The sequence below is a fragment of the Cydia fagiglandana genome, chromosome 3 (genome assembly GCF_963556715.1).
Source record: "Cydia fagiglandana chromosome 3, ilCydFagi1.1, whole genome shotgun sequence".
NCBI classification, from domain to species: Eukaryota; Metazoa; Arthropoda; class Insecta; order Lepidoptera; family Tortricidae; genus Cydia; species Cydia fagiglandana.
Genome location: NC_085934.1, coordinates 16,760,411 through 16,773,227, shown reverse-complemented (window position 1 = coordinate 16,773,227; position 12,817 = coordinate 16,760,411). Strand labels below are relative to the sequence as shown.

The 12,817-nt window shown below is 36.6% G+C and overlaps 1 protein-coding gene across 1 annotated transcript; it reads right to left on the bottom strand.

The window, feature by feature from the left end:
- Positions 1-2,441: 2,441 nt before the first annotated feature.
- Positions 2,442-10,632, bottom strand: LOC134680238 (protein rolling stone-like). Its single transcript, XM_063539328.1, has 4 exons — positions 9,809-10,632; positions 5,482-5,595; positions 4,809-5,001; positions 2,442-4,277 (listed from the first exon to the last, which is right to left on the bottom strand). Exons 1-4 carry the CDS (start codon positions 10,077-10,079, stop codon positions 4,082-4,084), a joined length of 774 nt encoding a protein of 257 aa, XP_063395398.1. The 5' UTR covers positions 10,080-10,632; the 3' UTR covers positions 2,442-4,081.
- Between the last annotated feature and the right edge of the window lie 2,185 nt (positions 10,633-12,817).

Below are 12,817 nucleotides of genomic sequence, written 5' to 3'. Positions count from 1 at the left end.
CTCAGAACCTAATAAAAGTAACTTCTGTAAATACCTAGATTTATATAACTGGAATAGAATTATAAACAGCGATTCATGTCCAAGTAAACAACTTGACCGAGTATTACATGTTATCAAACACTGTTTTGAAATCAATTTTCCATTAAAAAAGTACCCTGTCAAATCGCATATAAGTAGATGGGTGAGTGACAATGTACGAAAAGTACGAAACGAAGTCCGTCACTTGAAAACAAAATGTGTATTAAATCCACACGACGACTCATTGTCCAACAATTTATTATCGGTCGAACAACGGTACGTTAAAGTCTTAAGATTAGCTCGTAGTGATTATTTAAACAACGAAATCTCAAATAGCAAAGATAACATCTCTCGTAGTATATGGCGAATAATTGCGTCCGAAACATGCAAAAACAAAAACAAAACAAAGGCACTGGATGTATTGGTGAGTCGATCAGCTGGCGCGAGCACAGCTGAGCGAGCCGCCACCACCGCCGCCCGGCTTAACCACTACTACACGCACGCCCACTCACACAACAACAGGCCACGGACACCCGACGCACTGAGTTATCTAAACAAGTATTTGCCATCGCGAATCCCTACGTTTGAATTTATTCCGTTTACCCTTGTTGATATTTTAACAGCCTTAAAACACATAAAAAGGAAACATTCGAAAGATGTCAATGATATGTCGACTTATATTTTGGATTATCTACCACCTGTAGTAGTGTCATTACTACTTGCATTATTTAATAAATGTGTAATAAACGGCGTATATCCCGATTCTCTAAAGGTAATTAAGGTTCAACCCGTCTACAAGGGTAAGGGGGATATGGACGAACTTAAATGTTATAGACCTATATCTTTGATACCCGTCATGTCTAAAGTGTTTGAACATTTAATGAGTGTAATTTTAATGAAATATTTAACTAATAATAATTTACTAAACGCGCAACAATACGCGTATCAACCGGGGCGCTCGACCGTAGACGCGACTCGGGATCTAGTGTCGCGCGTCATGTCGCACCTCGAGGACAGGCGACATGTCGCAGCAATTTTCTGTGACTTGTCGCGTGCCTTCGAAATGGTAGACCACACACTTCTTCTCTTGAAGCTGTCGCAGTACGGTATAAACGGTTCGTTCGCTCGTACAATCAAGTCCTTCCTAAACGGGCGGAAACAAAGCACGTATGTTCAAGCGCATAAATCTGACTTTGAACAAATAGGTGACAGTGCTGTGCCCCAGGGATCGGTGACAGGAAACAACCTGTTTCTAATCCTTGTCAATGACATCACCTCCGCCTCCGATGACGCGGAGTACGTTATGTTTGCTGATGACACATGCATTATAGTCACTGCAGAAAATTCTAGTAATTTAGAATCTAAAGTCTCGCAAACCATGCAGAATATCTCAGACTGGTTTACAGCAAATGGCATGCTCCTTAATATCGAAAAAACAAACATAATGTACTTCCAACTCAAAAATAACTTAAAAGAGCGATTCAATATTACAATAAATAACACGCCTGTACCTCAAGTAAGTGAGGTTAAATACCTAGGGTTCAAAATTGATGCTGGTCTAACATGGTCTCCCCACATAGAAGCAATCTGCAAAAAACTCTCCTCAGCATGTTTTGCCTTGTCTAGACTTACCCACAGCGTCTCTGAAGACAATCTAAAAACAGCATACTTTGGGTACTTTCATTCGATATTGGTCTACGGTGTGGACCTATGGGCAACATGTGCGGAACGTGAAAAAGTTTTTAAACTACAAAAACGTGCAATCCGTATCATGGCTAAAAAACCCTCAGACTACCATGCTAAGGAGTTGTTTAAGCAGCTGAAAATTCTCACGTTACCTTCTGTATACGTACTCGAAGCATGCAAGTACATACGACGCAATCTCGAACGGATTCCCTCTAATCACCAAAAACTCCAGACTGTAACGCGTAGACGCAACCTCCTCTACGTGCCCCCGCGACGTCTAGCAAAGTCCAGAAAATCCTTACCCATAGTAGGTATAAAACTTTACAATACTCTAGACGAAGAGTTAAAAGCTACTTCGGACTCGATATTCGAGAAAAAACTTAAACTGATATTGTTGGACATGGCATGCTACAGTATTGACGAATTCGTTAACTGCTACAAGTCACTGACCCATCTACACAATAAAATTGTTTCTTAATTTTAATTTAATTGTGATAATACCAAATGTACCTAATAATAATTTATAGTACCTACTTATAGAATAAGAAAATGACATGTAAATTTTTTATATTTTTATCAATAAATGATCTATCTATCTATCTACTGCTGAACATAGGCCTCCCCCTTGGACCTCCATTCGTACCGGTTGGAAGCGACCCGCATCCAGCGTCTTCCGGCGGCCTTAACAAGGTCGTCCGTCGGACGTCCTACGCTACGCTTGCTAGTCCGTGGTCTCCACTCGAGCACTTTTCGACCCCATCGGCCATCTTCTCTGCGCGCAATGTGGCCTGCCCATTTATTAAGATAAAAGTGAAGTACCTGCCCGCCTTTTCATACAAAGGTAGTCCTCATTTTCCTCTATGTATATTAAATTGGGACTACGTTTGTATGTAGAAACGATCGTCCCATTTCCTCTTAAGCATTTGAGGAGTGTATTTTCAAAAGGGCCTATTTTTGTAAAGGTTTGCATAGAGAAATAAGACCTTTTGAAAAGACACTCCTCATTTAGTTTTAGTATTCAGCAAGCCTTCGACGACACCTTAAGGGCCACTTGCACCATTCCACTAGCCCGGGGTTAACCGGTTAAACCTGGAGTTACCATGGTTACCAGTACGATTTGACACTGGGTTGACGGTATAACGGGTTAACCCCCGATTAGTGGGATGGTGCAAGTGGCGCTGTCGTTTAATCGAAGGCTCAAAGATTAAATGTAAGTTAATTATTCTATTCAGTGTTTCATTTAGTTTAGATGGAGTAAAATTACTTTAATCATTTCACAGTGCTGAATTGAAATACTCTCAGAATAACCAACGAGGTTCAAGCTCTAAACTTTGTGAAAGCAAATAGTTGTTCGCGATGTTGAGAGCAAATACCATCATGCGATGGTCGCGTGCCTTTCAAGTGTAGTTTATCCCACATGTTGTTGGGTCAACTTTATTAATGTCTAAGTTAAATCCGACTACTGCAAAAGTCTTGATGACTACAGAATTGACGTGCCAATTGCGGAAAGTTTAAATTTTTTTAGCGGAATGTCAAGATTAATTTTACGCGACTTTATTGTTCAAAAATTTAAACTTTCCGCAAACTTGACAGAATAAGAGCTTGTCAAGGTAATTTTAAACACCTCGCCCGCTTAGCAACTTCTGCTGCTGACTGTACTGTTGTTGTTATTACTGTCAGTATTGTATCGCCATCTATACAAAAACTTTGTACTAAAGTAACTTCGGCGATTCGGCAATAGATGGCAGTAAAAATAATAATGCAACTACTCAGCAACAGATGGCGCTTAAATCACAAATTAAGTGGTAATAGTGTTTTCTTTGGTGGTGTTAAGTATATGTAATTATATTACCCAATTATAAAAACAGGACTTCTTTAATTCTTTAAATGTACCTTTTTCTACTTGTGTGTTGAGTCGGATTAAATATAGGTCAATTGCCTATACGGGTAAGGGAAACTTTCAAAAAATAAATATAGTTGGAACACTTGGAACCTATTTCTTAGGAGTGCCTTCTGTTTGGGAATGCCTTGGGAAAGCTGCAGGAAGATACTTTTACAAATTAATTGTCCTTAATTAAATATCTATATTTTTATAATTAATAAAAAAAGTAAAGTTTTCAGAGCGATAGCTGTAATAGAGGCAAAATCTAACCCGTAAAAGATAAAAACAAATTAGAATTACCTATATTATGAGAACTGAAAAAAATATGTTTATTACAATGAAAGCGATATATATCAAAAACTAATTACATAGGTAGTAAGTATTTTAAAGAAATGTTTCATCGAAATGTAAGAAAAATTGAAAACATGTTCATTATGAAGTATCCGATGAATAACTAAGATAACTTGTTCGAAATCAAATTCTGTCCGGTGATAATTAAATTAGTACACTGTGCTCGGTTGTCCGGTGTCTAGTAGAGCAGCATGCACGACTCAGCACGTCGCGAGTACAAGCGGATGCCCACAGAATCACGTATAAAAAGATTGTTATTATTGCAATCCCAATAGTCGTCATGAAGGAGCTCTGCGGCTCGCTCCAATCCAGAAACTTGTAGATATAGGGCTGACCATATCTGTAAATGATTTATGTTTAAAGGCAAATGGTAAACAAATCAGTAAAACTTGAGTGTTATTGTAACTAAAGACTGTCGATTCCACAGACAAACACAGATGAGTTTTGTCGGGCTGTGCTTACATTATCATCATCATCATCATATCAGCCCTTTATCGCCATTGCTGAGCATTGGCGTCTCTTATAGTACACCTCTTGTCCCGGTCCTGAGCTAATCTCATCCAGAAGTGACTCATAATTTTCCGTGTCGTTCACCCAACGAGCCAACGGACGCTTAGATACATTTTATAAAGTACCATTTATTTTTTAAAATCATAAATATGTTTCTGCGCATAATATAACAGATAGATCTTGATTATTATTAGACATACGAGTAGACAGTTCGCGCTCGAGATTCAAGGTGTTTGCGCTCAATTCAACTTGCCCCCTATAATTATGTCATACATCTGTGCACGGACACTGCTTTTAGTATCAGCTAGAAATTCTAAAAACTCGCGAGTACTGTACTAAAAATAAAATTAAAATAACTTACGCGCCAGTGCCCCCAGCCTCCTGATATATTTTGGAAAACACAGCGTACACGACACCGAAAAGAAGTGGCTGGTAGATGTGTGCTAAACGCACTGGTGTCCGAGATGCGAAAACCTCGATCAGAACTATCACTGCATTAAACCCGTGCAATGAAGTGTCCAACCAGAAATACCGGTCATGAATGCTGTATTTACCTAAAACATCAAAGATAGTGCTAGAATACAAAAGATTTTTTTATTAAATATATAGGTAGCCTACTTTAGTATCGCACTGCTGGGCAAAGCCCCCCCCTCGTTTTCTGCACTAGACCCTTATAGGGTTGTAGGTAGGGTCGGGTAGGGTTGGCATTTTCCCATCATTTTGGATAGAATGCGTCCAATTCATCCTGCCATCTCCTTTTCGGTCTGCCTGCACCCGGCCCTGCACCGTCTATGGTGTTACGTGGGTCCCAATAAGTATATCGCAGAGGTATATCAATTTTTTTTAAATTAAGTGTAGGCTTCACAATGACAAAATTGAACAACATGTGGACCTCTACACCAAACCATCGGAGGACGTTGTTGGAATTTAAAAATTAACCTCAACTAATTAGCAACTAAAGAGTCATAAGTAGGTACCAGTGTAATCTCTTAACACAAAATATGTACATAATAGTTATTTAATTTGCAACTTACTACCATCTTTGGATAGCAACCTCCAATAAAGCATGGTTACAACGATAGCCAAAGGGACGGATATGTTATAAAGTACCCAGTACATCATCACGTACCACGGTGGCTTGCCTACCTCTGAAATCAAATAACACGGTATCGTCTTGGGTCGTCCCATTCGTTTATCGTCAAGTTCTTAAATTAGTCCTATTCTGCTTACGTCACTCATTCTACATTGAAAGCCACCGACGATTGTGACGAATGTAGAATGGGTTACGAAAGCAGAATAGGACTAATTAAAGAACTTGACGAAAAACGAATGGGACGACTCAAGACGATACCAATAAAACGATGTTCATAATTACGAGATTTTATGCAGCAGAAATCCTTTTCTTTGTAACTAGAAGCCTTAATTCCAACATACAATACAACAACTAATGAGAAGCATACCTTGAAACGAGTTAACAGGAACAGAAGAAGGTTCATATTGTAATGACAATCTTTTTACTAACATCTAAGCAATTTTTGTGTGATTAATTTATTTACAAAATGTCCTGTTGGGGTGTACAATGCAAATTGCGTACAGAAGGTGCATTAAAATATTGCATATGAAGAAATTGGCATGAATGAGCCAGATATATATGAATGAGTCAAATGTTTGTAGGTGATGGGAATTTATTTATCCATGGAAAAATAAAAGCGCGTCCAAAATTCGTTCCGAACCTTCAAAATAATGCAAATAGCTCTATTTCAAAACTTAATAGTTGTAGCGCCATCTACGTTGAGCTCCGCACGTTTATATATTATATTAGTTTATTACCCTCTTTTATCATTGTACAGTCAGTACAGTATACCCAAAAATATGTCATATAGTTCTTATATCAGCGAATTAAGAACTATGGGACATATTTTTGAGTAAGTTGTATGCACCCATATTTTTACATTTTTTACACTTCAATGTACAGCAGTTTAGCTATGCAGTTTCATACGTAACTAGAGGCAACAGGTAACTAACTGATCAAAGTATCCGTTATTGTTATTAATGTTATTATAGAAAACGAACATGCGCTTTGTGTTTTGTTAGTGAGTAACCAGGGTTATTGTTTATACAGGGAGTAATCATTAAGTGTAGCCAGGCGATAATTCCGTAAATATAACAGATATCAGAAAACTTCAAATTGATATCGAAAGTGCGTTATCCAATGAGTAAAATTACATACTAAATGTATGGGAAGGTTTTAAGTTAATGTTTGGAATATTTCTGCTTTTATTAAAAGTTATTAATGTAATCTTACTCATTGGGTAACGCTCTTTCGATATCAATTTGAAGTTTTCTTATATCTGTTATATTTACGGAATTATCGCCTGGCTACACTTAACGATTACACCCTGTATACAAGTCGGAATAATAATTATATAAACAGTACGGGAGAAATAAAACAATCGAAATAATAAATTTACTTTTTTTGTTAACTAATAATAAATGTTATGAATGTTATGATGTAATAAATAAGATATTAAATCAACAATATTTCTTGGTTCTTGAATACTTTTCAAATATGTACATGTAAATGAGTTCGAAATCGGTTCTAACGAAAATTATGAAGTCAAAAAACTTTTTACAAAAAAAAGAAAACCGACTTCAAAAAGGATGAAATAAAATATTATCCTTTTTAAGTCTATGCGTTACCAACTGATATGTTTGAAGTCGGTGCCAAGCCAACTTTTGAAGCATACCATGATTTTGGTGCGATTCGATAAGGATGTACGTTGGATTGCCTTACAATGAACGTACTTTCTGTAGGTACAGTCGACGTTAAAAATATGTTTACACTTTTCGTCTTATTACAAAGGAGTAAGGTGCAAAAGTGTATAATACATATCTTTGACGTCGACTGTACCTAAGAACACACCTCAGAACACACGATCAAACCTTCTTGGCACAGTCCGTACCATGTTTGTCGGCACGCAAGCGTGGGATTGGGACTGAAGTTATTTCCCGTCCCTTATTCAGAGGACTACATTTAAAAATATAAAACAATTCAAGGAATTTACGTTCTTGCCAAATTTCACCTAAAGCGGTTTAGTTGTTTAGCCATGAAAAGGCGACAAAGAGGCAGACAGAATTACTTACACATTTATAATAGTTCCAATGGTACAGTTCTAATGGGATTTATAGTCATAAAGTTGATTATTTTTGACGAGTATTCTTTACTACTTGGCTTGGCACCGACTTCAAACATATCAGTTGGTAACGCATAGACTTAAAAAGGATAATATTTTATTTCATCCTTTTTGAAGTCGGTTTTCTTTTTTTTGTAAAAAGTTTTTATTTTTCAATTTTCAGTTTTAATGCATTGTTAAGAGCAGGACGCATGAATTAAAAACAACATCATGATTCAAATTAAATGCGGGTACCTACTTTAATAAATATGTAATCAGGAATTTTCTCGAGTCCGTCTGGGAAATTATAATTCCTGTCACTACACTAAATCCATCCTCCGCCCCGTCACTGACCCAATCCCTCAACCCCCCGATCACTCTACCTCACAGCGCATCAACCCCTGATCCATGAACCCCTCGACCCTGAACCAGCAGCCCTTCAACCGCCATTCCCCGACCCCTTAATCCCCGACCACTTAACTCCGAACCCTAACCCCCGATCAGTAGCCTTACCAGCTTACCAAGAGTTTGACATTAATTTATTCGCTAGCGTGTGTGTAACTTACTTTCTTTGCATCTCGCTCGTACTGGCATATTAGTGCGAGCGAGATGCATAAAAAGTAAGTTACGAAGACTTTAGCGTCGCTAACTTAGCGAATATGTTAATGTCAAACTCGTGGTAAGGCTACACTTGCACTACATCAAATATGCGGTTTTCGGAAGTAAATGCTCAAGTTACTTTAGACAACACCGAAATCACTTTACACGTGCCTTTAAAAAATGAGGAGTTCCCTCAATTCCTCATGGATTCCATCATCAGACCAGAACCAAAAATAATACGGAAACACCTTGGAGGCAACTCCTTCCAAACAAAAAAAGAATTACTCAAATCGGATCACAGGTGCCGGAGTAATCGCTGAACATATTACATTTAATAAATCATCATCATTATCATCAAAACAGTCATCATCATCAGGTCTACTTCATCAAAGTGGTGGTTTTCGGGAGAAAATGCTCGAGTTGCTTAAGAAAACACCCAAATCACCATGCATGTGCCTTTAAAAATTGAGGAGTTCCCTCAATTCCTCATGGATCCCATTATCAGACCAGAACCAAATTAAAATGGGACCAACTCGGAGGTAGCTCCTTTCAAACAAAAAAGAATTACTCAAATCGGACTACGGATGTCGGAGTAATAGGTGAACGTACATAGAAAAAAAAAAATAGCCACAACCGAATACAGAACCTCCTCCTTCTATGGAATGGAAGTCGGTTAAAAAAGACAGACGCGTGTAATACACGTGTAGTTTTAATCCAGCTACTTAATTTAAAAAAACTGAATTTCTGTGGTTCGCAGAAATCTATTTAATCAAGACCGTAGATCAAAAATCAATTAGTAACTAATTAACTTTGGATTGAACATGATTAATGTTAGACGTTAACCCTTAATAGGATTGCATTGATACAACCGTGTGAATAAACTTTTTAATATTGTAAATCTAATTTCAACATGTAGACAAGGTTGGAAGGTGGTATAAAAACATACGGCCCGCCTGATTAAGCCTGATGGTAAGCGGTTACCCAAGCCTACGCTCGCCTCTCGCTAGCTTCATCTTTGGGAAATACCAGCAACAGCAGTAGACGGTTACCATCCGGTAGCTATACCATAATGAGTATAATGACAATCTTCATGTTTAATAATTTCAAACTATATACATAATTAATAGGGGATATTTACTACAATGTTCTGCCGCCAGAGTGCAGCACTACCGACTCAGTAAATTCATAGACTAAATTATACAATTACATACTGTGCCTTAAAACTGTTTATTGACAAGTTTTAACAGACAATAAAATATGACATTGATGCATCAAGGCGGTTTATTAACAAGGGCCTACCGGTAAACGCGAAAATCGGAATTTAATAGCTATCTGCCTCTTTATCGCTCGAATATGCAAGAGTGATAGAGCGATTAGATAACGAAATTTCGATTTTCTTGTTTCGCGGTAGGCCATGTGATTGACGTGACGTGTGATGTGTCAATGTGGTTTGTTTACTGTATGTGCCACAAAGGTGCCTCCACGCAGAGCTTTGCCTAATATTCCCTATTGCAACCGCATGATACCGATTTGAAAGACCATAAAATATACAAAAAAGCATCAAGCAAGAAAAGTATTCATAACTCACCCGGTAGCTTCTTTTTCAATGCACATATTGATACGATGAGGCCGCTGGCCTCCATAGCAAAAACCAGTATTATACCCCAAGTAGTGAGATAGACGATCCATTGAGGCACCGCAGCCTCAATCAAAGACCACAATAATATCCCCAGTGCCACAGCAGACTCCAAGGCCCGCAACACTAGCATTGCTACCGGCGAATCACTCTGTTGCCAAGAAGATGTGTAAAATCTTCTCAGGTGCTCATCTTCACAAGATGTTTTAGTAAAATGTACCATTTTTCACTGAACACCACTTAAATTTTTATTTTATCAGTCATACATGGCCTTAAAACTGGATAATTTATAATATATAGATAAGTAAGAAAATTTGCAAAAATAATAATGAAATACAATAGATACTTTGAGAGCGTTTAGTTTATACGTTCAGAATCGTAGCTAGGAAGGAGCTAGCAATATCAGTGCGCTGGTACAAACGCGGACAGCAGTTTGCGTCGTCTGGCAAATTAACTTGAATGCAGTGGACTTCTTGCTGAGCGATTTCATCAGATTAATCTTAACCCCATAAAAGCCTGACGTCGATAATTATCAGTCTTACATAATTTACATAGATACTGAGTTCGCTTGTATGACAAGCTTCCGAATAAGGTTAATTAGTTATTACTACTTTACATGCTTTTGCTTATCACGAATATTTATTCGTAATATAAAAGTGGTCAAAGTGAAATATAAAAACTGTAATTGTATAAAAGGATAGCTCAACTCTCTTATTAGTTATTTTAGTGGGTACCTACTTACGTATAGAAAAATAACCACGTTAAAATATGCAACACCATATTTTGAGCAAGTATCGCCTTAATAACTTGGTGGCCTATAGATATTCCTAAATAAAAGTAGGTAGATAAACACTTGATTATGTTTATCTATTTAGGTACTACATAAATTATTAAATGCCTAAAAGGCAAGCGAAACATTTACAACATTTAATAAAAATATATTTACTAATAGTCTATTTACAGTATAACCTAGTAATAAACTTAATTAAAATATTTACAAAAAATATATTAAGTACACATTATAAACATTACAGTATAATTTAAATACGAAATGTTTATTAATTTGTAAAGTAAATCTAATCCAAACGCAACAAGCTGCAACAAAGTTGTTTTAAATATTTGCGAATAGAGATGGGTAGTGAGTAAATACTCACGGGTAAATACCGAGTAAATACTCAGTATTTACTCAATATACCCGTATTTACTCGTTTATACCCAAATTTGTGGGTATAAACTATTTAGAGTGCTGAAAGGGGCATATAAATTTGAAAAATAGGTGTATTTTGTAAGCAGCTACTCGATCAAGTACTCAAAATTGTAAGAAATGTATTTTTAAGAGGGGCACTCCATACATGTAACTAAATGTCACAAAAAAAATATTTCAGAAACCACCAACGTGTTGCACATCATTAAATGGGTCTTTAAAAATAACTGGAATGTATCTAAGAACATTTTTGGATAAATTGAATATTTTGGGAAAAAAACCGTTTCGAAAGGCCAAAATAATGTTTATCTCTCTATAACTTTAGAACCAAAGTTCAGAAAAAATATGAAAACATATCGGGAGATTAGCCGTATAATAGAGTACAAAAAACAATATTTTGAACGCCATCGGTTGAGCCATTTTTGAGTTTTCTTTAAAAAACCCTTAATAAAAGGTCGTAAGTGCCGCGTAAACACGCACTTTTTACGCGACATGAAGTTATCTAGAACATCAATAGAATTCAAGTACCATATTTTTAAAGTAAATACCTTCTTATTTAAAACAAAATTGTTAACTTTGCATTATCACAATTTGCCTCTCACTAATAATTACCTTTTTTCCTAAATTAAGCGTCCTATATGCTTTTTATTTTATAGATATTGTTAATACACGTTAGCACTCTTCAATAAAAGACAAATTTGTTCTTAAATCTCACTTTTTGAATATTTTATAAGCAATCGTTTTTACCCACCTAAATGAGTAAATACGGGTATTTATCGGGTGCTTTGAGTAAATATCGAGTAAATACTCAGTATTTACTCACCCCTACCCATCTCTATTTGCGAATAAAAAAAGCTTTAAAATTGGTCGTCGTAACTTACATTATCCTGAATTCACATATAGGTATATAGGTAAAGTCAGACCAAGATAAGTCTGCAACGATTTTGGTAGCACACGTAGGTATAGGTACACTAGTGCAGGTGTTATATTAAACGTCGATTTCTGTGAAATTATGATGCGTAAAAAACACTTATTTATTTATTTATTAATACACAGTACAGAGCATAGTCTAATAAAACATGGTCTTCCCTTCCCAGAGTGACACAAGCCTACGTCACAATAACATGGCCCCTATATATAGCGCTATCGCATATTATCATATAGCGCTGTCGCATGATGACGTAGGCTTGTGTCAGTCACGTGACCTAGAAAAGACGGGAAGAGAGTACCAGGCAGAGTATATTATTATACCATGGTACAGAGCTTAAATCTATACAGAGCCCTGCAAAACTGTATTTACAATTTGCCTGCAGGTAAGAGTCTCTTCATATACATATAAAATATCTCAAGTACGTATATCATACTTAATTATTATTTAATATAAGCACTTAAGTGACACTTGCACTGCGTGTGATATCAAAATAGTTTCAGACTTATCTTGGTCCAATTCTACACGTTTTTGGGACAATTACAGGATGAAACTGATGATGATGGTCATCTAACAATGGAACAATATTTAATATAGATGATACTACCAACGTCACCAAAATGTAGGACTTAAGAAGACAATTTTAAAGCTTTCTTCGTCTTGGATTAGTAATAAAAATCTCTTTGCAGGTTCTAAATATTTCGCAGAACCCGACATGAGATAGAGCAAACCTAATCTTAACACCCTGCCTGCAGTAGTCAGTAGAACGTACATACCGTTTTAATTAATTCGGAAATATCATTACCCATAATACAAATTTTATAATGAC